Source organism: Coregonus lavaretus, assembly GCF_964263955.1.
Source record: "Coregonus lavaretus genome assembly, chromosome: 28".
Classification (NCBI taxonomy): Eukaryota; Metazoa; Chordata; class Actinopteri; order Salmoniformes; family Salmonidae; genus Coregonus; species Coregonus lavaretus.
The window spans coordinates 29,647,020-29,670,800 of NC_140015.1; the positions used below are offsets into that span (position 1 = coordinate 29,647,020).

At 43.9% G+C, this 23,781-nt stretch overlaps 1 protein-coding gene across 1 annotated transcript in view; it reads right to left on the bottom strand.

Moving 5' to 3' along the window:
• Positions 1-2,436: 2,436 nt before the first annotated feature.
• LOC311104495 (delphilin-like) overlaps positions 2,437-23,781 on the bottom strand; it is a gene marked incomplete at its 5' end in the record, with an annotated part of 55,174 nt that continues 33,829 nt past the window's right edge. The window contains 17 exons of the mRNA XM_084146349.1: positions 2,437-3,085; positions 3,224-3,388; positions 3,780-3,898; positions 4,162-4,291; positions 4,394-4,483; positions 7,894-8,049; positions 9,457-9,653; positions 9,838-9,927; positions 10,420-10,507; positions 11,195-13,357; positions 16,679-17,010; positions 17,933-18,080; positions 18,555-18,658; positions 18,899-19,042; positions 19,227-19,378; positions 21,497-21,805; positions 22,549-22,618. Of these exons, the coding sequence (XP_084002475.1) occupies positions 3,002-3,085; positions 3,224-3,388; positions 3,780-3,898; positions 4,162-4,291; positions 4,394-4,483; positions 7,894-8,049; positions 9,457-9,653; positions 9,838-9,927; positions 10,420-10,507; positions 11,195-13,357; positions 16,679-17,010; positions 17,933-18,080; positions 18,555-18,658; positions 18,899-19,042; positions 19,227-19,378; positions 21,497-21,805; positions 22,549-22,618 (4,541 nt within the window). The 3' untranslated portion in view covers positions 2,437-3,001. The remainder of the gene's footprint in view (positions 3,086-3,223; positions 3,389-3,779; positions 3,899-4,161; positions 4,292-4,393; positions 4,484-7,893; positions 8,050-9,456; positions 9,654-9,837; positions 9,928-10,419; positions 10,508-11,194; positions 13,358-16,678; positions 17,011-17,932; positions 18,081-18,554; positions 18,659-18,898; positions 19,043-19,226; positions 19,379-21,496; positions 21,806-22,548; positions 22,619-23,781) is intronic.

Sequence of the window (23,781 nt, forward strand, 5' to 3'; positions counted from 1 at the left end):
ACCTGGATTCACCTGGTCAGTCTGTCATGGAAAGAGCAGGTTTCCTTAATGTTTTGTATACTCAGTGTATGCTGAGAAGCTCCACAGTGTAAAGTGTTATCAAGAGAGACCAACTATTCTACAGTCCATGTTTTAATTCCCACACACCATTCATACAATATCCTCACACCAAACACTAACTCAAGGACAATCGTCACCTTGCTTTTAAGAGTACTGAACCATACAGTACTCACCTGTCAGCGGGTAGTCAGACTCAGGGTTTAATTCCAGTTGGCCGGTCCTATGGCAGTTCACATGGTGTATATTGTACATTCAGCCTCAAACACTTCTCACCTCAAGGAAAATTCCAGTCCAGTCTAGGTCTCCTTTCTGACCAGAGGATCAAACTCCACCGTCTACTTATATATGACAACACTAGCTGGTTAAACTGTAAGAGTTTTATTACCAGTGAACAGCGACGTTGCACAACATCTGCCCAGAGTTAATAGTAGAATGATAGTTGTTGGTTGAGTTGTAAACCAGAGCAAGTGTGTGTGTGAGTGTGTGTGTGTGTGTCTACTGAACTAGTAAACATACTCTGTAACAATAATTGTACAAACATGTGCAGATAAGACACTCTTCGTTCTGCTAAATTATAAGATTAGTTAGATCTGTCACTACACTGACCAGAGCTCTTCAGACTCTACAGTACTAGTGTTTTACTGTAATACCTATCCACAACAATCAGATTAAACTGGCTTTTGGCTCACAATTCCTCATAGCACTCTTATCAATGTTTCATAGCACTCTTATCACTACAATAGAGACAACAAACTCACTGATGATCACACAGACATTTCCACTACTAAATCACTTGCATAACTCAGGTTGTAAAAAGCTGTATTTAGGAAAAAGACAGTAATTCAGGAAAATGTTCTTAAAGTTTATATTTGTCAGCATTGGCTGTTACAATACAAAACATAGACTTATCCGAGAGCAACGACTTCCAGAACACATCGCTGAATATGTATAGCTATCCAGATGACAAAGTCAGAAATTAAGATCATACCGTTAGAAAACAAATGATGGCAATAACTTATCGAAATGTAATTAATAACATTATCAGTACGTCTTCTTACATTTGCCTTATTTTATTAATTTGAAATTATGCACAAAAATGATCCTATTTCTCTCATGTAACGAATGTCTGAAAAGCTGGAGGCCAGTGTTGCTCTAATTGAATATGTAAAATGTCCTCCATGTTTGGGTTGAAAACATCCATGTGTCAGTTACACAATCAGTCCATATCAATTGACAATGTTATGTTGAAACATGGTTTGATAAAGTTAAGTATTAATATCCTATGTCATTAAAGTCAATAGTTACTGCATGTTTAAGGGATAGTTCACCCAAATTACAACATGCCATATTGGTGTTCTTACCCTGTAAGCAGTCTATGGACAAATTACGACGGCAATCCATGCTTTGGTTTAGTTTCCCTGGTACTGCTAACATTTTTGCATTTGTGGCACAAATCCATTCTAGTAATGGGACCGATATTATCATTTTCACGCATCATGTTCAAATCATCTACTGTAGAAGTGACATTGTTGAGCTTCACAATCAATTTGAGATACTTTGGGATTATTTGGACATGATAAATGAAAAATGCTAATATCGGTCCCATGATTTGAATGGGATTTGTGCCACAAATGCTAAAACATTAGCATGTGGAAACAGTGCCAGGGAAACTAAACCAAAGCACGGATTGCCGTCCTACCTGCTAAATGGCATATTACCTTGTCCATAGACTGCTTACAGGGTGAGGAAACCAATATGTCATTTTGTAATTTGGGTGAACTATTCCTTTAAGTAATGTGCTTCAAGAAAGTTGTGTGTACCCTCATTGAATTATAGAGATTAAAGTGAAGGTGCAGTATGCAGAAACTATCCAGAAAAATGAACAAATCCTCCTACTGTTCATAATAGCACATTGCACACTGCCCGTTTACCGCATTTCAGTATCAACACAATCAGAGACAGAGAGGCACATATATTTAACAGCATAAATGTACATCCATCTTTCTTTTCATTTTCTTAACATTCCTTTTCTTTAGTAGATGTGCAATGAGTGTCCACTGGATATGGTACAAGATACACTTCATTCAAAATAAATAACTTGTAAATACATTCAGTGTGGTGGGTGGCTTACAAAAATATGGAACAGGTAAATCATTTAAAAAATGAAATTATTGTAAAGCATTTGATAATTGACTACTTAAATATGTATCTTCTGTATTACATGATTACAGTTATATTTAAATGGTACAATGTATAATAAGCATTGAATTCTCAAATCATACACATTGACACAGACATTCAGTCATCTCTTTTAACTGCTGAAGTATCAAAGACATGTTTTAGCAATAATTGATTAAATCTGTATGTCTCTCAAAACCATGGTATCCCACAGGTAAACTATCCAGTATTCTGTTTACCATTGCTGATCATGTTCTGTAGACTTAATCTTTCTAGCCTATAATTGTATCATACATTCATATACAGTATATCAGACAGCTGGGTTCAAATGGTAACTGTTGTCAGTCTCTTTCCTATTCCATTTCATGATTCTTTGCTTTTAGATAAATGGTATAACATTTTTATTTACAAGTATATAAAAAGCAAAACCATTGATCCAGTATAGCTGAATTTGTATGTTCCAGAGGAACACTGTATAGCCATGGAACACACAGAGTTTGAGGAGTTAAACTAGCTGGACATCCAAACTACACTGTCATGTATTAAAGCCCTGTATCCTCAACTCTGCAGACAACCTCATTCCCACAATAGAATATCTTGAATTACAAAAATTGAAATACTGTGAGTGTGTTTGTGTGCATGTGTTTGTGTGTGTGCGTGCGTGTGAATGTATGTGGATTTTTGCATGCGCTCCTGTCTGTGTGTGTGTGAGAGAGAGATAGTGTGTGTGTGTGCCTGTCTGCCTGCCTGCCTGTCTCTCTGTTCACCAGGCCAGGGGTGAGGACATTCTTGGGCTCCTGGGACTCCTAGGAGGGTTCTCATTGGCCTGGTTCTCACTGAGAGCTCTCTGAAAAACAACAACAAAACATTGTCAGACAAGACAAACACATGCAGTACCATTACTACTACCATCTTGATAGCACTTCTTGATAGCACTACATACTTGTCTATTTCAGAGGACTCTTTCAAACTCTAGGCGGTTCACCTCAAACTTGGCGAGGAACTCGGCGAATATCCCAAAGAAGGCCTCTGTGTTGGTGGCCTGGCTGTCCTCTCCGAAGAAGGAGGCTGTCTTGGAAAACTCCTCCATGGCCCTCTGCTGCAGGGACTCCAGAGACTGTAGCGCTGGGTGGATGTTCTCCAGGAAGCCCTGCTCAGAGTGAAGTCAAGGACACAACAGCCAGAGGTAGGAGCTACAGTACACATTGGTGGTGGATGGGTGAGAGACCCCCATGTAAAGGGCTTTGAGACTTGGACTAAGGCACCTTATGAATATATACAGTGAGTCAGTGATGTTCAAAGCATTCAAGTAATATAGGTCAATTCTAGAGGGATATGTGTGTGTGTTCAGGAGAAAAGTGCAAATACAATACAAACATGGACACTGTATGTACTTAGCCTACATACACACACATTGTACATTGAAAGTATGAATGAAGAGAACCGAAGTATAATATTTTACAGTATGCATACTCTAACACCTGTGAATATAGAAGCCTGTAATAAATAATTCTCTCTCTCAGGTTTGTTGTGAAAGATACACTCATGACTGCAGCGAAGCGGTCATCTGCTGTAGCAGGCATTTTCTGGCAGGCAGATCGGATGTCCTGGATAGTGGTGTGAAGGTCATTCAGATCAGATGTGATGGTCTTCTGGTTCACTACAGAGAGTGAGTGAGTGAGATAGTAGAGAGAGAGAGAGAGAGAGAGAGAGAGAGACAGAGACAGAGACAGAGACAGAGAGAGAGAGAGAGAGAGAGAGAGAACAAAGGTGGAAGAGTGCTTATGGAAAAACTGGATTACATATTTAATCTATTCATTGACACGCAATAGGTAAACATTACATGTAACACAACATACATGAAACACTACACCCGACACACAAAATTAATTGTGCACATGAAAAAACTGCTACTCAGTTTACCTTTGGCTGCCAGGGGAACCGTGGTGAGGTCCTTGGCAAAATCCAGGACGTTGGGAAAGTGAAGACACAGTGACTTGACGAGGATGTGCAGAAACGTAGATTTCCCATCCACTGTTTTTGTGGTGCTGAGCTACAAGAAACAGTGGTCTATTAGTAACAATGTCCGTTGGTTAACAACAGTGAAGTAAAGAAATGTAATAGGAATACAGGCCAATACCCCTGAGGAGCTTACCTCAGTGAGGAAGTTGATCTTAAACCCGGTGGTCTTGTTGCCGATCTTAGGCTGACCGTTGTTCAGATAGTTTCCCATCGCCAGCACAAACTAAGGAAACATCCGACACAGTTAGCATATAGCTTGTATTTAATTTAGGATTGAAAAAGCAACATTACCACTTTAAGGCTAAACGTTACCCACAATAACACTATCTTTATTTTCCACTTAGGTAAACGGTGTGAATCAGCTCATGGATGAAGATGAAAGCATCCTGTTCATTGCTGTTTAGGTGTTTTGTCTTTGGGTTACTGCCTATCCTTAACCTTCCTGGTGTATCTGGGGCTCAAGCTAAAAGGTTGGTCAAACCAAACAAACGCATTTCCACCCTCTCCATTTTTAGCACCGAATGAGACTGTTATTGGTTTTATCTTATCAGAATCATGCTGGCGGGTGACAGGTTCAAGTAGAAGAAGTTGCATAGCTCTTCCTGGTGATTGTACATGTCAGCAGGGGCGCAACATTCACTGGAGACATGACCCCCCCCACATTCTGAAATTGCATTTTTGTCCCCCCCCAGTTTTATAATTGCGCTGTGATACAAAACGTGGCTCCGGTGTGCTTTAGGACCATGCGGACGCCTCAGAGCGGTCAGGTAGGCTGTTTTCCGGTTTCAGCCAGCTTGATTTAGGACCGCACAGACACCACAGAGCATGCGGACATGCTGTATGAAGGCAAAGCTTCTAAAAGGCTGGCGTATAGGACCAGCACGGGAGAGATGAACAGAGGCAGCTGCTGTCTGTGCTGCGCTTTTTCTCCGAGTTGTAAAAGCATGCAGAGCAGAAACTGCCTACTCTTTAGTTGACTGATCTAGCAGGCAAGGTAACTGCTGTTTGACAGAAAAATACATATTTACTCCCAGTGCTGAGCTCGTAGTGTAACTGACATGTTCCATTAGTTAATGTTCATCCCCTCTCGACTGAAGTGAATGACCTACTAGCAGCTAGTTAGCTAGCTAGTAGCTACCACAGCTAGTTTAGCTCTAGCTAGCCCCTAGCTATCTGTCAGGTAGCAGTATCTCACAGCTGTTGTGTGTATGGAAATGTTTTGTAGCCTTTGTTTTGTCCCGTTTCAACAGAAGTAATTTGATGATGTATCATTGTACCATTAGTTAGCAGAGCTAGTCAAAAGTTAGCTAACGTTAGCTAGCTAGCTAACTAACTTCAGCTATTATTTTTGCCTCAATCACACTCAACCTGAATCAAATGATGAAACCAGCGGCCAAACGACTGAAGACCAATATTCTGATGTTTTTTCAGCGAAATGTGAGTTTTTATTAGTCAGTATAGCAATGTTACATTATTGATCTGTCAGTTTCCCTAGCTAATTCACTACTTTTCACACAGACACGGTATACTCCCGAGTGGCGCAGCGGTCTAAGGCACTGCATCTCAGTGCTTGAGGCGTCACTACAGACCCCCTGGTTCGATTCCAGGCTGTATCACAACCGGCTGTGATTGGGAGTCCCATAGGGCGGCGCACAATTGGCCCAGCGTCGTCCGGGTTTGGCCGGTGTAGGCCGTCATTGTAAATAAAAATGCGTTCTTAACTGACTTGCCTAGTTAAGTAAAGATAAAATAAATACACAGCTCTACAGGCTTCACTGTCATGGTGCACAAGTCAGTATTTACATAATGTCTTAGCAGGATGAGATGGTGACAGGTGTCCCTGCAGGATCAGACAGCCAGGGAAGACCAGTCTACAGAGCTCAGTTGAATTTTGCAGTATATTATAACAATCAGTGAATGGATACAAAGTTCCACCTTGAGTTGATGGGTAGGCTACAGTCTGGGATCTGGGAATAATGGTTATTTCAATTGTTGAACCATTGATTCTATTCATAGATAATATAATGTATAAATGTACACCAATACAATTATTTGTCATGCCTCATCTGAGCAGGACAAGCAAGAAGCTTCAAAGATTGAAATTATTTTAAGGCAGTCCGACAAACCTCTAAAGTTGATTTCCAAACTGTATCAAGGGTTGATAGAGGCTTTTCCCGATGACACAAAACATGTCAAACAAAAATGTGAGGAAGACCTGGGAGACGCTATTGATGATAATGGAGACAGATATGTTAGAATGCCCAGTTATGTTCATATAATCCAAGACATAAATTACTGCAGTTTAAGACCATCCATAGAACGTACTATAAGCCAGTGAAACTGAATATCATGCACACAAATGTAACTATTCTGCTGGAGGTGTAAAACACAAAAGGGGACATATTTGCATATGTTATGGTCTTGTGAAGGCTGGCTGAATTCTGGCAAAGAGTACGCTCTTATATCTCAGCATGTCTACAGATTCTCCCTTCTCCCTGTTTTTGTTTGCTTGGAAATGTTGACACTGGAGACTATTATCAGTAGAAACTGTGTAACCTAGCATTTAAAGCGGCTAAGAAATGAATTGCCATTAATTGGAAGGTTGGTTATCCTCCCACAATGGATGGAAGAAATGTTAATTATGTATCACTAGATTTTATGTATTTGATGTATTACAAGATTAAGGGTATACTGTGCAACTTTCATAAGGTCTGGATGCCTTATATGTACGACAAAAGGAGTCTGTATTGAAAACATGCCCACGTCAGGGGAGATACCTATTTAGGCAATCCCTAGCTGCTGGGCTGCTCAGTCCTGGCCCTGGGGGTCTGCCGTACTGTTGGTTGACACTTTGGCCTTGGCCTAACACACCTGAAACCAATAATTAATGTTTCACTAAGATCCTAAAGCTGAGTGGGGTGTGCTGGGTTGGGGCGCTGCAGGGCCGTAGACCCCTAGGGACAGGACTGGGTGACCCAGCTATATCGTATGCAAGTAAAAAGAGCTCTACAGTCATATTAGGCCTATGGTATTAATTATATGGAGGGTGTACTGTTTCTGTGTCTTAATGTGCAGGTGTATGTGTGTTTTCATTCAACTTTTGTTTTCCAAACCTTTCCTTGATGCATAAAAAAAAAAAGATAGGAAGGAAGTTGTGTTGGGGAGAGAGTTGAGTTATTAACTAGATTGGTGGGGGTTGGGCGTGCAGGCGGCTCGGGCTGGCTGGCGGTCTGGCTGAAATTTGATATAGAGGATGTCTTAATAAAGACAATTAAAAGTCTTTGTATTTTATTTGTAAGAGTTGTTCATTTGTTAGGCTATTGGTTAAAGGTGCAACAAAATATGTATTATTGAATTATCTTTGATCTATTTCAGTCTTATCAATCACTTTAACATATTTCATAATGATATCTTACCTAGCTTGATGACTGTGCATTTTTGCTTACTTTATGTTGTTCTAAATAGAGAAGGCTAGAAGGGCCGTGGGTCATATTAGACTGTGTAGAAATGCAGGAAACGAGCTTTAGATGCCCCCAAAAACGGGAGGATCCGCAGACCCCCCACCAAGTTATGTCCCCCCCACTTCTAAAACCAAAGTTGCGCCCCTGCATGTCAGAGTACATAATTGTATACCTCCAGTATCTTGGCTAGTTTCTTGCTGGTCTTGAGCTCCATGGAGGCGTTGTAGATGCAGTCGTAGCCCCCCCTCATCTCCTCTGTCTTCTCCTGCAGGGTGCTTTTGAAGTGGAGGCTTCTCAGACGAGTCTTGTACTCTGGTACTGACAGCATCTATGACATTATGCATACGCGCACACACGCATTCACACACAATTACAAAGGAGGAAACAGAAACAACACCTACACATAACCAAAGTCTCAGTCTATGACTGTGAGCAACCATTAAACTATACTACTACTACTACTACTACTACTACTACTACTACTACTACTACTACTACTACTACTACTACTACTACTACTACTACTGCTGCTACTACAACAACTACATTTTAGTCATTTAGCAGACGCTCTTATCCAGAGCGACTTACAGTTAGTGAATACATACGTTTTTATTTTTTTCATACTGGCCCCCCGTGGGAAACGAACCCACATCCCTGCCGGCCAAACCCTCCCCTACCTTGGACGACGCTGGACCAATTGTGCGCCGCCCATGGGTCTCCCGGTTGCAGCCGGCTGCGACAGAGCCTGGACTCGAACCAGGATCTCTAGTGGCACAGCTAGCACTGCGATGCAGTGCCTTAGACCACTGCACCACTCGGGAGCTACTACTGCACCAACTACTACTGCTACTATTTCTACTACTACTACTATTTTTACTACTACTACTGCTGTTACTACAACTACTACTACTACTACTACTACTACTACTACTACTACTACTACTGCTGCTTCTACTACTACTACTACTACTACTGCTGCTGCTGCTACTACAACTACTACTAGCTCTACTGCTACTAGTTCTACTACTACTACTACTACTGCTGCTACGACTACTGCTGTTGCTACTACTTCTACTACTACTACTGCTGTTACTAGTTCTACTACTACTACTTATATTACTACTACTATTTCTACTACTACTACTACTACTACTGCTGCTGCTTCTACTACTACTGCTGCTGCTACTACTACAACTACTACTACTACTGTTACTACTACTAGCTCTACTGCTGCTACTACTGCTGCTGCTTCTACTACTACTACTACTACTAGCTCTACTGCTGCTACGACTACTGTTGCTGCTACTACTGCTGCTACTACTACTACTACTGTTACTACTACTAGCTCTACTGCTGCTACTACTACTACTACTGCTGCTGCTGCTACTACTACTACTACTAGCTCTACGACTACTGTTGCTGCTACTACTACTACTACTGTTGCTGCTGCTACTAGTTCTACTACTACTACTGCTACTACTACTTATATTACTACTACTACTACTACTACCACTACTACTACTACTACTATTTCTACTACAACTACTACTATTACTACTATTTCTACTACTACTATTACTACTACTGCTGCTACTACTACTACTCCTTTTTCTACTACTATTTCTACTACTACTACTACTTTCACCCACAGTACACCACAACAAAACAACACAAATACATCCAATACGATCCCCTAAACCTGCTGAGCATCTCCACTGCAGTCTAGGCCCAGTACCTGTAGTACAAACTGGTCAGGCTCGCTGAGCTTGGCCGGGTCCTCGCTGTACTGTTCATACTGCTTGACCTCCTCCGCGTCGGGGGCGTATAGCAGCAACTGCTTGATGTGGGCCGGCTCCAGCCGCTCTGTGGCCATGGTCATCAGCACCTGGCGCAGTTCACCTGGGGACAGCTTCAGGTGGGCGATCAGGATGGCTGGGGGTCATGGGTCAAGAGATTAAAGGGTCAAAGGTCAGATGCCACAGTAAAAGTGTGACACAGTCTCATGGTTTCAGTCAACACAGACTAGATTAGAACAATAATATAAGATCTGAAGTGCAGTGTAACACAGCCTGGAACAATGTAGCACCCTCCTTGTGTTCTCCACGCTCATACTTACATGCGTTGTAGGCCTTCTTATGGGACAGAATCTCCACTATGTCTTTCTTCTTGAAGGTCTCCGACTGAGGGGCTGGGTCTGGAAGAGAAACTGACACAGAACATGTTAGTGCACATGGTCTACTGGTGGAGGGAGAGAGGGAAACAGAGAATCATGAGAAGAGAGGCAGAAAGGAAGACTGTGAAGACAGAGATCAAGGGAGAAAGAGACTCTGCTAAGGAGCAGAAAATGTCCAAATCAGGATTTTCAATGTATTTCTAAATACATAATTTCAAGTATCAGACTTAAATGGGTCAGTGAAGTGCCTATGGCGGTAATGCTGCTGTCATTCGTCAGAGGGACCACTGATCAAAAGCAATTCAAAACCATGGTGGGATTCACACACATTGCTCAAGATGAAGAAGTATTCATATTAGACACACTATGCAGGAACGGACTCATTGGTGGTGGTGTGTGAATGGTTTTGCAGAAGAGACTTACACACGTACAGTATGTGCAAGCATACTGTATGCACACTAACATATGCATTATGCGTGCATACACACAAACACCCACATACACACGTGGGCACATTATACTCACTGGGGTTCTTTTGTGTCCCAAAGTGCAGTTCTAGATCCAGATACTTCACCATGTCATTCAGTTTGTCATAATCAGAATCCTCTCCCAACTGCAACACACAGATTAAAAACAGGCATTATGTACATTATGCACCACCTACTCATTAAGTTCAAGCTAATGCTTGTCATTTCAGAAATTGACTGCTGTAAAAAAAAAAAAAATAATGTAACTGTTGTAAATCTAAAAACCTGACCCAACCCTGACTAACTCACCTGTTCCAACCTTGGCTAGCCTACCTGTCCCAACCCTGACTAACATACCTGTCCCAACCTTGACTAACCCACCTGTTCCAACCCTGACTAACTCACCTGTCTCAACGCTGACTAACTCACCTGTCCAAACCCTGACTAACTCCCGTCCAAACTGTGGCTGACATACCTGTCCCAATCCTGACTAACTTACCTGTCCCCATCCAACCTCACCTAACAAAGTTCACCTTTCACAACTTTGACTAACTCACCTGTTGCAACCCTGACTATCTCACCTATCTCAATGCTGACTAATTCACCTGTCCAAACCCTGACTTACTCCCGTCCAAACTGTAGCTGACTAACCTGTCCCAATCCTGTCCCAATCCTGACTAACTTATCTGTCCCCAACCAACCTCACCTAACATAGTTCACCTTTCCCAACCCTGACTAACACACTTGTCCAAACCCATTACCTGTCCCAATCCTGACCAACTTACCTGTCTCAATGCTGACTAACTCACCTATCAAATTTGTGACTAACTCACCTGTCCCCAGATGGTGCCCTCAGAGTTCTCCACCTGTTCCCAGCGCAGCCTCTTTACACTCATATGGTTGGAGTCCATCCTCGGAAGGCCGGGGCGAGGCAGCGGAGGTGGGGTTCCGGGAGGGGGCAGGGGCGGAGGAGGAGGGGGCTCCTGTTTCCCCAACTGGTCCAAGTTATTCTGGGACTGGGAATGCTGCTTGGGCTGAGGTTGGGGTTGGTGGTGGGAGTGGTGGTGAGACTGGGATTGACTGAGTAGCCGCTGAGAGGGCTGGGACTGAGGACGACCCTGGTTGGAGGGGTGGACCTGGTGGGTTTGGTGGGGTTGATGTTGGGGCAGAGGCTGGAAGGTGGACAGGGTGGACTGGTGGGGTGGAAGGGGCTGGAAGGTGGACAGGGTGGGCTGGGGGTGGTGGCGCTGCTGGGTGGGCTGATGGATGAGGTGGATCTGGTGGAGCTCTGGCTGAGTGGGCTGGGGAGGGACCTGGTGGTGGATGTGCTGGATCTGGGGAGTGTGGTGGTAAGTCTGCTGGACGGAGTGGGGACGCTGGGGAGATGGCTGGTGAGTGCGATGAGACTTGAGAGATTGACGAGTTTGATGAGTCTGCTGACCCTGGTGGCTGGCCTGGGAAGATGGGTGAGTCTGATGGCTCTGATGAGTCTGAAGAGACTGGTGGATCTCCTGATCCAGGTGTACTGTTAGTGAAGCAGGCTGATCTTGGTGGATCTGATGAGCTTGGTGAAGGAGCTCCGTGGATGAGTGGTGCTGCTGGATCTGATGAGCTTGGTGAAGGAGCTCTGTGGAAGAGTGGTGAGGTTGGTGAAGAAGCTCCGTGGATGAGTGGTGCTGCTGGACCCGATGAGCTTGTTGAAGGAGCTCCATGGAGGAGTGGTGCTGCTGGACTTCCTGAGCTTGGTGAATGAGCTCCATGGAGGAGCGGTGCTGCTGGACCTGATGAGCTTGATGAAGGAGCTCCATGGAGGAGTGGTGCTGCTGGATCTGATGAGCTTGGTGAAGGAGCTCCATAGATGAGTGATGTGACTGTGTATGAAGACTCTGATAGATTGCCTCCGAGTACTGACTCTGTTGATCTGGATGGACAGGGGAACGGGCTAGGGGGTTGTGAGGTGATGTGGCTGAGTGAGTCTGATGACGGCTTTGACGATGAGTCTGTTGTTGAGCTTGGTGCATCTGGTAGAGTGAGGGGTCTGGGTGGTTTGGATGGTCTGGATGGGTGTGGGCTGCCTCTGGAGAGGGGAGGGGGGGCAGGGACTGGTGAAGCTGCTGCAGGGTGTGTGCTTTGTGCGAGGACTGGGCAGGCAGTGACTGGTGCCCCTGGTAAATATTTTGCTCCTGGTACGCTTGTTGCTCCTGGTACGCTTGTTGCTTCTGGTATGCTTGTTGCTCCTGGTATGCTTGTTGTTCTTGATGTGCTTGTTGCTCCTGGTAAGCTTGTTGCTCCTGGTAAGCTTGTTGCTCCTGGTAAGCGTGTTGCTCCTGGAATGCTTGTTGTTCCTGGTAAGCTTGTCGCTTCTGTTGCGCTTGTTGCTCCTGGTAAGCTTTTTGTTCCTGAAATGCTTGTTGCTTCTGGAATGCTCGTTGCTCCTGGATTGCTTGTTGTTCCTGGTACACTTGTCGCTCTTGGTACGCTTGTTGGTCCTGGTAAGCTTGTTGTTCCTGAAACACTTGTTGGTCCTGGTAAGCTTGTTGCTCCTGTAATGCTTGTTTCTCCTGGTACGCTTTTTGTTCCTGCATTGCAGCGTGGGCTAGAAGGTCCTCCCGGGTAGGAAGCACCTTGTGAATGGACTGGCGTTTGGGCGGCGGGTTGGAGCGAGGAGGAGGTGGTGGAGGCGGCCCGGGGTGGCGGCGGAAAGGTAGTTGTATTCTGGGAGACTGTTCAGGGGTGGCGGTGTAGCTTGGGGGTAGAGGAGGATCGTTGAATTGGATGGGCGGAGGTGGCGGGGGAGTCATGGGGGGAGGGGGGATGTGTTCTGAGGAGGAGGAGTAGGTGAGGGAGGAGGCGTCCTCTCCGCTGCTGCCCTGGCACTCGCTGGGGCTGCTCAGCTCAGGGGGTATTATGAAACCCCCGTCTCCATCTTCATCATCCACCCCCACCTCCTCTTCATCCTCATCCTCCTCATCTGGGAAGCTCATCTGGACAACATCCTGGCATTACCACCAATCACATAGATTCATTAAGGCTCGGGCCATTGCTCCAGTGTAATTTATAGTCTGAGGTGCTTTACGGTAGAATTTCCTAATAGAAATACACAAATTATATATATATTAAAAACAAAAAACTAAGTTTTAAGTGAGAAGTAGGCATTGGTCTGAAGCCGAAAAAGAAAAGAAATGCACATGAGCACCACAATGCCTCCTCCACCCATGCTCTACCAAGGTTTTCCAGCACACAGCTTTTACCTACTACGTGTATGCAGGTTGCTTAGAAAAAAACAATTTCCATGGTTTTTACACCAGAAGGTGATTATAAAAAATGATGGAAACATTTCCACACTCAAAAGGTATCTTTCAAAAATATCATTTGCCTTTCAAATTATGTTTAAAAAATGTACGTGTTTTGTCTCACATAATTTGTTGTCCAGTTATATATATATATATATATATATATATACACTACCAGTCAAAAGTTTGGACATCAAAACTATGAAATAACACATATGGAATCATGTAGTAACCAAAACAGTGTTCTTAAAATCAAAATATATTTTATATTTGAGATTCTTCAAATAGCCAAACTTTGCCTTGATGACAGCTTTGCACACTCTTGGCATTCTTGGGGGTATGATATTTGTGCGTCTTTCTCACTTATCATTATTCATGATTTATTTAGCACTATCCATAATCATGGTAGCATCCACATTAATGTAGAAGTATTTAGAAACATATTATATTCTTATTAACAATAAATGACACAATACATTATTTACCATTAATTTCTATTGGGCACAAAATAATCTGAAACACAACCAAAACAAACAGCAAATGTATCCAACAAATTTGTAGAGTCACAAGCTTAATGTATTCATTGCGTGCTATGAATATGGGACCAAATACTTAACTTTTGACTACTTTAATACACATATAAGTGAATTTGTCCCAATACTTTTGGCCCCCTAAAATGGGGGAACTATGTGAAAAAAAGTGCTGTAATTTCTAAACGGTTCACCCGATATGTATGAAAATACCCTCACAATAGAGCTGACAGTCTGCACTTTAAACTCACAGTCACTGTATCATTTCAAATCCAAAGTGCCAAAAAAATAAAATAATTGTCACTCTCCCAATAATTTTGGACCTTGAAAAGGTAGTGGAGTGGGATTAGTGTGGTGTGTGAAGAATCCAATACTTTAACTTGTATGCGGTATAAATCACATTATTGTGGGAGCACCACCTCTAAGAGTATGGATTAGAATGTTTGAGAAGGTTTGAATCCTAAGCAACCTGCATACACATTGTTTGAAGTACTGTAGACCAACATAGCTACTGTAGTAGGTCAAAGCTGTGTGCTGGAAAACCTTGGTAGAACATGGGTGGAGGAGGCATTGCTGTGCTTGTGAATTTCCTTTCTTTTTTGGCTTCAGACCAATGCCTAATTCTCACATAAAATATTGTTTTTGGTTTTTAATATATATACAGTGCATTCGGAAAGTATTCAGACCCCTTCCCTTTTTCCACATTTGGTTACGTTAAATCAAATTTTCTACACAATGTGGAAAAAGTAAAGGGGTCTGAATATATATACAGTTGAAGTCTGAAGTTTACATACACTTAGGTTGGTCATTAAAACTCGTTTTTCAACCACTCCACAAATTTCTTTTTAACAAACTATAGTTTTGGAAAGTCGGTTAGGACATCTACTTTGTGCATGACACAAGTAATTTTTCCAACAATTGTTTACAGACAGATTATTTCACTTATAATTCACTGTATCACAATTCCAGTGGGTCAGAAGTATAAATACACTAAGTTGACTGTGCCTTTAATCAGCTTGGAAAATTCTAGAAAATGATTGGCTTTAGAAGCTTCTGATAGGCTATTTTACATCATTTGAGTCAATTGGAGGTGTACCTGTGGATGTATTTCAAGGCCTACCTTCAAACTCAGTGCCTCTTTGCTTGACATCATAGGAAAATCCAAATAAATCAGCCAAGACCTCAGAAAAACAATTGGTTCATCCTTGGGAGTAATTTCCAAACGCCTGAAGGTACCATGTTCATCTGTACAAACAATAGTATGCAAGTATAAACACCATGGGACCACGCAGCCGTCATACCGCTCAGGAAGGAGACGTGTTCTGTCTCCTAGAGATGAACGTACTTTGGTGCGAAATGTGCAAATCAATCCCAGAACAACAGCAAAGGACCTTGTGAAGATGCTGGAGGAAACAGTTTCAAAAGTATCTATATTCACAGTAAAACAAGTCCTATATCGACATAACCTGAAAGGCCGCTCAGCAAGGAAGAAACCATTGCTCAAAAACCGCCATAAAAAAGCCAGACTACGGTTTGCAGCTGCACATGGGGACAAAGATCATACTTTTTGGAGAAATGTCCTTTGGTCTGATGAAACAAAAATAGAACTGTTTGGCCATAATGACCATCGTTATGTTTGGAGGAAAAAGGGGGTACTTGCAAGCCGAAGAACACCATGCCAACCGTGAAGCACGGGGGTGGCAGCATCATGCTGTGGGGGTGCTTTGCTGCAGGAGGGACTGCTGCACTTCACAAAATAGATGGCATCATGAGGAAGGGAAATTATGTGGATATATTGAAGCAACATCTCAAGACATCAGTCAGGAAGTTAAAGCTTGGTCGCAAATGGGTCTTCTTCCAAATGGACAATGGTCCCAAGCATACTTCCAAAGTTGTTGCAAAATGGCTTAAGGTCAACCAAGTCAAGGTATTGGAGTGGCCATCACAAAGCCCTGACCTCAATCCTATAGAACATTTATGGGCAGAACTGAAAAAGTGTGTGCGAGCAAGGAGACCTACAAACCTGACTCAGTTACACCAGCTCTGTCAGGAGGAATGGGCCAAAATTCACCCAACTTATTGTGGGAAGCTTGTGGAAGGCTACCCGAAACGTTTGACCCAAGTTAAACAATTTAAAGGCAATGCTACCAAATACTAATTGAGTGTATGTAAACTTCTGACCCACTGGGAATGTGATGAAATAAATAAAAGCTGAAAGAAATCATTCTCTCTACTATTATTCTGACATTTCACATTCTTAAAATAAAGTGGTGATCCTAACTGACCTAAGACAGATAATTTTTACTAGGATTAAATGTCAGGAATTGTGAAAAACTGAGTTTAAATGTATTTGGCTAAGGTGTATGTAAACTTCCAACTTCAACTGTATAATAATCACTAAAGTCATGCAAGACAAGCAGCTTACTGTCTTTGTCAAACATATCATAATCAACCATCTAATGCACTATACAGATGTGCATCTTTACGATCCTACCTCCTCGTAGTCGTTCTCGGGTGACAGGAAGTCGTCGACGATGGCAACCCTCTGACCCAGCTGCTCACTCAGCGCGTCCAGGAAGCGGTCTGTATCGGAGGAGCGCGGCGGATGAGAGAACGTGTAGCGCCTCTTATTGAGACGGGCGTGGGAGGGTGGGCTGGCGGGGTAGTCGGGGGGCGAGGGAAGGGGGCTGTCCAGGCTGATGTAGGGGTTTGACTCGGCACTGGTCTGGGAGGTGAGACCTGGGGGGTAGAACTGGACCGGGGCAGGGGGGCTAGGGAGGGGCTCCTGCCAGGCGGAGGGAGGTGGTGGGGGGCCCTTACGGCTACCTGTGGAGAGGAACAATGACATCACTGCTCCTATAGAGAAGAACATCTAACATTGCATTGATCAACTATTATCTTGACCAAGGGTTGTAGATCATGTCAATGCACAATACATGGTCTATTAATTTCTGCTGTTATAGCTATTTGGTTAGATGTTTTCATACATTTACATTTACATCATTTAGCAGACGCTCTTATCCAGAGCGACTTACAAATTGGTGCATTCAACTTATGATAGCCAGTGGGACAACCACTTTTTTTTTTTTTATGGGGGGGTGGGGGAGGTGGGGGTGTAGAAGGATTACTTTATACTATTCCAGGTATTCCTTAAAGAGGTAGGGTTTCAAGTGTCTCCGGAAGGTGGTCAGTGACTCCGCTGTCCTGGCGTCGTGGGGGAGCGTGTTCCACCATTGGGGTGCCAGAGCAGCGAATAGCTTTGACTGGGCTGAGCGGGAACTGTGCTTCCGTAGAGGTAGGGGAGCTAGCAGGCCAGAGGTGGATGAACGTAGTGCCCTCGTTTGGGTGTAGGGTCTGATCAGAGCCTGAAGGTAAGGAGGTGCCGTTCCCCTCACAGCTCCGTAGGCAAGCACCATGGTCTTGTAGTAGATGCGAGCCTCAACTGGAAGCCAGTGGAGTGTGCGGAGGAGCGGGGTGACATGAGAGAACTTGGGAAGGTTGAACACCAGACGGGCTGCAGCGTTCTGGATAAGTTGTAGGGGTTTAATGGCACAGGCAGGGTACCCAGTAGCTACCTGTGCTTGTGAACATATTCACACTCAACTCAAACTATAAGACATACATCTATGTCAGGCAAGCTGCAATTCAGATTTCAACCTGCTTGTAATTACATTATTTTAACCAGATTTCCTGGATGCTTCATGATGAACAACACTTCAAGTAAAGCGTTACCGGTTGGAGTAACTACCTGTGTTAGCGTGCATGGACGGAGAGCCTGCGTGTTCGAGGACTTCCAGCTCTACCAGACTGTCTGCAGGAGGAGGAGCACGAGCCTTCAGAGACTTGGACCTCTTCCCTGAGTACACGTTCTCCAGCTCAGCATACACTGCAGACAGCTAGACAGAGAAGAAATTCCCTTTCATAACAACTCAGATAGAAGAGATCAAAGCCAGAAGATAAGCCCCTAAAGAGGAAACAATCTAAATCAGTGGTCACTAGTCCTAGTTCCCAAGAGCCAATGAGTGTACAGGCTTTTGTTCCAGCCTAACACTGACACACCTGCTTGAATTAATGAGCCACTCACTGGGTCTTTGAGTAATTGAATCCAGTGTGTTTTATAGTGCAGGACTGGAGCAAAAAGCTGCAGACCTGGTAGCTCTCCATGACTAGGGTTGGTGACCACTGTTTTAGTCATGCTTATTCTAATATATCCCATTTAGCAGACACTTTTATCCAAAGCTGGGGGCACTAATTTTACATATGGGTGGCCTCAGCGGGAATCGAACCCATGACGCTTGGCGTTGCAAGCGCCATGCTCTACCGACCGAGTCACACAGGACCACTTCTCTCAGTCTCACTTGGGTACCCACGTTGGTGAGGTTGTTGGGGGTCTCTGGGAGGGACGTCCCGTCTCCTGACTGTCTCTCTCCTGGAGCCAGCCTCATCCCCATCTCCCCTGGATCAGTACGGATCCCTACAGGAAACATACTGCATTAGGTTTCAAGGCATTCCAAAAAATATGTATTTCTTGATACCCATTCACTTGACTGGGTAGGTGTAAGCAAAAGCTCCACCTAGTGTCAGAAATATTTATTTAATGCTACTTATGACAATACTGATGATGATGATGATGATGATGATATAGCCACTGATAGTAATGATGGTACTACTTTTACTGGTGATGAAGATGAAGGACAAAGACAAACGCAAGTACCCATCCCCAGGTGAGTGCCGATGACGAGGTCGTCAGAGCTCCGCCCACGCATGCTGGCCCTGTAGGCGGTTCCTGTCACTCTCATGGAGCTGCTACGGCGATGGGGCTCGGGGGCGGGCTCTGGCTCAGGTGGGGGGGCTGGCGCTAGAATACACACAGTGTGTGTATGTCAGTGTACACACACACACACACACAGACACAATCACAGACACAATCACAGATTGACGTTCTCTTTCATATCTACACATACACCCCCAAAAACCACAAATGTACACGCAGATATCACATATACTTGCATAAGCAAACACATACACCTCCCAGAACCCACCTGCAGTCTTGTAACCGAGGAAACGTGATATCTTGCTCTGGCAGTGCTCCTGCTCTTCGTAGGTCAGAAGCTGGTAGACAAAACGCCAGATCACCTGCTTGGCTGGCGTGTCCAACACCGGGAAAACGTCCACGATCAGAGTGTCAACATTCCTGTCGCCATGGAAACAGAGAGGAGGGGGGAGGGGCTTGGCGGGGTTAGGGTCATCTGGCTGTCTAATCATTGGTCACGCTAATACAGTGGTCTTACAGAACCTTGCATGAAGAGAAAATGATGGTAACTTATTCTAGACAGTGTACAGTGCCTTGCAAAAGTATTCATCCCCCTTGGCGTTTTTCCTATTTTGTTGCATTACAACCTATAATTGAAATCAATTTTTATTTGGATTTCATGTAATGGACATACACAAAATAGTCCAAATTGGTCAAGTGAAATGAAACAAATACCTTGTTTCAAAGAATTCAAAAAAATAAATAACGCAAAAGTGGCGCGTGCATATGTATTTGCTATGAAGCCCCTAAATAAGATCTGGTGCAACCAATTACCTTCAGAAGTCACATAATTAGTTATATAAAGTCCACCTGTGTGCAATCTAAGTGTCACATGATCTGTCACATGATCTCAGTATATATACACCTGTTCTGAAAGGCCCCAGAGTCTGCAACACCACTAAGCAAGGGGCACCACAAAGCAAGCGGCACCATGAAGACCAAGGAGCTCTCCAAACAGGTCAGGGACAAAGTTGTGGAGAAGTACAGATCAGGGTTGGGTTATAAAAAAATATCTGAAACTTTGAACATCCCACGGAGCACCATTCAATCCATTATTAAAAAATGGAAAGAATATGGCACCCCAACAAACCTGCCAAGAGAGGGCCGCCCACCAAAACTCACAGACCAGGCAAGGAGGGCATTAATCAGAGAGGCAACAAAGAGACCAAAGATAACCCTGTAGGAGCTGCAAAGCTCCACAGTGGAGATTGGAGTATCTGTCCATAGGACCACTTTAAGCCGTACACTCCACAGAGCTGGGCTTTACAGAAGAGTGGCCAGAAAAAAGCCATTGCTTAAAGAAAAAAATAAGCAAACACGTTTGGTGTTCGCCAAAAGGTATGTGGGAGACTCCCCAAACACAGAAGGTACTCTGGTCAGATGAGACTAAAATTGAGCTTTTTGGCCATCAAGGAAAACGATATGTCTGGCGCAAACCAAACACCTCTCATCACCCGAGAAAGCCATCCCCACAGTGAAGCATGGTGGTGGCAGCATCATGCTGTGGGGATGTTTTTCATCGGCAGGGACTGGGAAACTGGTCAGAATTGAAGGAATGATGGATGGCGCTAAATACAAGGAAATTCTTGAGGGAAACCTGTTTCTGTCTTCCAGAGATTTGAGACTGGGATGGAGGTTCACCTTCCAGCAGAACAATGACCCTAAGCATACTGCTAAAGCAACACTCGAGTGGTTTAAGGGGAAACATTTAAATGTCTTGGAATGGCCTAGTCAAAGCCCCGACCTCAGTCCAATTGAGAATATGTGGTATGACTTAAAGATTGCTGTACACCAGAGAAACCCATCCAACTTGAAGGAGCTGGAGCAGTTTTGCCTTGAAGAATGGGCAAAAATACCAGTGGCTAGATGTGCCAAGCTTATAGAGACATACCCCAAGAGACTTGCAGCTGTAATTGCTGCAAAAGGTGGCTCTACAAAGCATTGATTTTGGGGGGGGTGAATAGTTATGCACGCTCAAGTTCTTTTTTTTGGTCTTATTTCTTGTTTGTTTCACACATTCTTTTATTTTGCATCTTCAAAGTGGTAAGCATGTTGTGTATATCAAATGATACAACCCCCCCAAAAATCCATTTTAATTCCAGGTTGTAAGGCAACAAAATAGGAAAAATGCCAAGGGGGGTGAATACTTTCGCAAGCCACGGTAATTGTAGGGCTGAAGGTCCTGTTTCTGTACCATGTCTCTCAAACCAGTAGGTTATCTCTTCTTTCACACCCAGTCTCTCTTTCACTCTCTCTTTCACTCTCTCTTTCACACTCTCTTTCAATCTCTCTTTCACACTCTCTTGCAATCTCTCTTTCACTCACTCTTTCACTCTCACTTTCAATCTCTCTTTCACTCACTATTTCACTCACTCTTTCACTCTCTCTTTCAATCTCTCTCTACATAATTTGTAGCTTTCTCTGATTTCTCTCACTGTCTCCCCCTCTCCCTCCCCCTCTACCTCCCTCCCTATCCTTCCCTCCCTCCCTCCCTCTCACCTATGCTGGAAGAAGTTCTCCAGGGCTTTGCAGATGGTGTATCTCTCCTGGATAGTGAGCAGGTGCTCCAGCTGCTGTCCGAAGGTGCGCCCCTGGACCCTGATAGAGGAAGGCAGGATCTCAGCCACCCACTGCAGGGAGTTGAGCACTGGGGAGCGGGGGATGCCTCCACCCGGGGACGCCCTCCCTGGCCCTCCTGGCTGCTCGGGCTCGGCCAGCATGAAGGTGGGGGGGCCTTCCTCCACGACCAGGGTGGGCATGGCACCGCTGCCCTGCAGCATGGAGACGACCTTCTCATGGGAACAACTCCTTCAGACACATATAGAGATACAGAAATAGTGTCAATATACTACATACTCTCTACCATGATCACCACTACACTCTTAGAAAAAAAAGGTGCTATCTAGAACCTAAAATGGTTCTTCGGCTGTCCCAATAGGATAACCCTTTGAATAACCCTTTTTGGTCCCAGGTAGAACCCTTCTGAGTTCCATGTAGAATCCTTTAAACAGAGGTTCTATATTGAACCCAAAATAGTTCTACCTAGAACCAAAAATGGTTCTCCTATGGGGACAGCCGAATAACCTTTTTGGAACCATACATACCCCATAAAGTAGCATGGACACCACATTCTAATGGAAACAACTGAAAAGCCTGGAACCAAAACCTTATATTGAAGTCTCTATACTACAGTATCTAAGGCTCTGATCCCACAAACTACCACTGCAGAGGAAACTACTCTGCTTTTTATCCACACTCTAAGTAATTAACAAATTCAATACAACACAGCTGTCAGGTAATGTTTGTTCTTTCATCAATTTAAACAACGTTTTATTAATCTGTCACTACAAGAGTGTGAGATATGAACACTGGTTTCCAAATCCATACAAAGCTTACAGTTAGCTACCTGAGGTCAAGAAACAAGAGCAGTAGCCTGAAGTAAATACAACAAGAGGAGGTTGGCTTGACAACATACAAACTAACGTCAATGAACCAGTAAATCATATGTTTCTATATAAAATGACTAAGCCTCATTTCGAATGCTGTCTGACCTCATGTCAAGTCCATTGAGGAACAGGATACGGTCTCCAGGTTTGAGCCCCGCCTTATCTGCTGGACTCCCTGGAGAGAGAGAGAGAGAGAGAGAGAGAGAGAGAGAGAGAGAGAGAGAGAGAGAGAGAGAGAGAGCGAGAGCGAGAGAGCGAGAGACATAATATAGGTTACAGAGTCTGTGCTCACAGATGGACCTCCAGAAAGCGTCAGCACATAGCTGGTGTGAACACTGTGGCAACACAATGTCTACACAGCAACATGACATACAGGTTGACAATAAATATGCCTTGATTGGCACCAGTCTGAGCATAATACACTTGCCCACATGGTGTGTTGTGTGTGTGTGTGTGTATCCATGTGTCTGTGTCTGTGCGCATGTGATAGATTAATTATTAATGACTAATTATTACACCCTGAAACTGTGTATAATGTGTGAGTGTAGGACCAGTAAAGGCTATGGCATTGAGCCACTATTTAGCAATGTGAGTAAGAGTCAGGCCAGACAACAAAGACAACTGAGAAACTAAGATAAAGAGGCCTCCCAATTTAGGGAGGGGAGAAACTGTTATGAAAACATGGTGCAGAATATTGTGAGAACGGCAATAACTGAGTAAAGCAGGGAGTAGGATATGTGTGTGTGTGTGTGTATGTATGTGTGTATGCATGTGTATATGTGTGTGTGTGTGAACTGAAGGTCAGTAGAGCAGTTTTAGAGTGGAAAACTACAGCCCGCCTACAGAGGGAAGGGATTTCTTTTTGTATGACGTATGAGTATAAAAGATGGACTCTGAAATTGTGATGGCAGAATTCTCAATGAATAAATATCTCTGACCATGCAGACCGGGACTCTGGCCGTTACTTAAATCCCAAAAGACTTACAACCTTTTGGGAGACGCACAGAGACACTAAAATAGTTTGTTAAATAATTCACTTAACAGCTTGGTCCTTCTGAGCCGGACTCCAATACCCTGTTTCTGTCATTCCAGGTAACTCTGAAAACCGTCGACGGGCGAATGATACATTCGTAAATAGAAAGTCCTGCCCTTTGACATTAAGGGTTAAAACAGGCCAGAGGACACCTGATTAATGACAGAGACGGTGACGGAATCCAAACCTACATTGAATCTCGGCTGCAAGGATAAGGTCAGTAGTCTTTATTCATTAACTTGGTGAAATTGATTTGAGGACTTGCTAAAATATTGAAAAGTAGCAAATTGATCAATGCGTAGCCA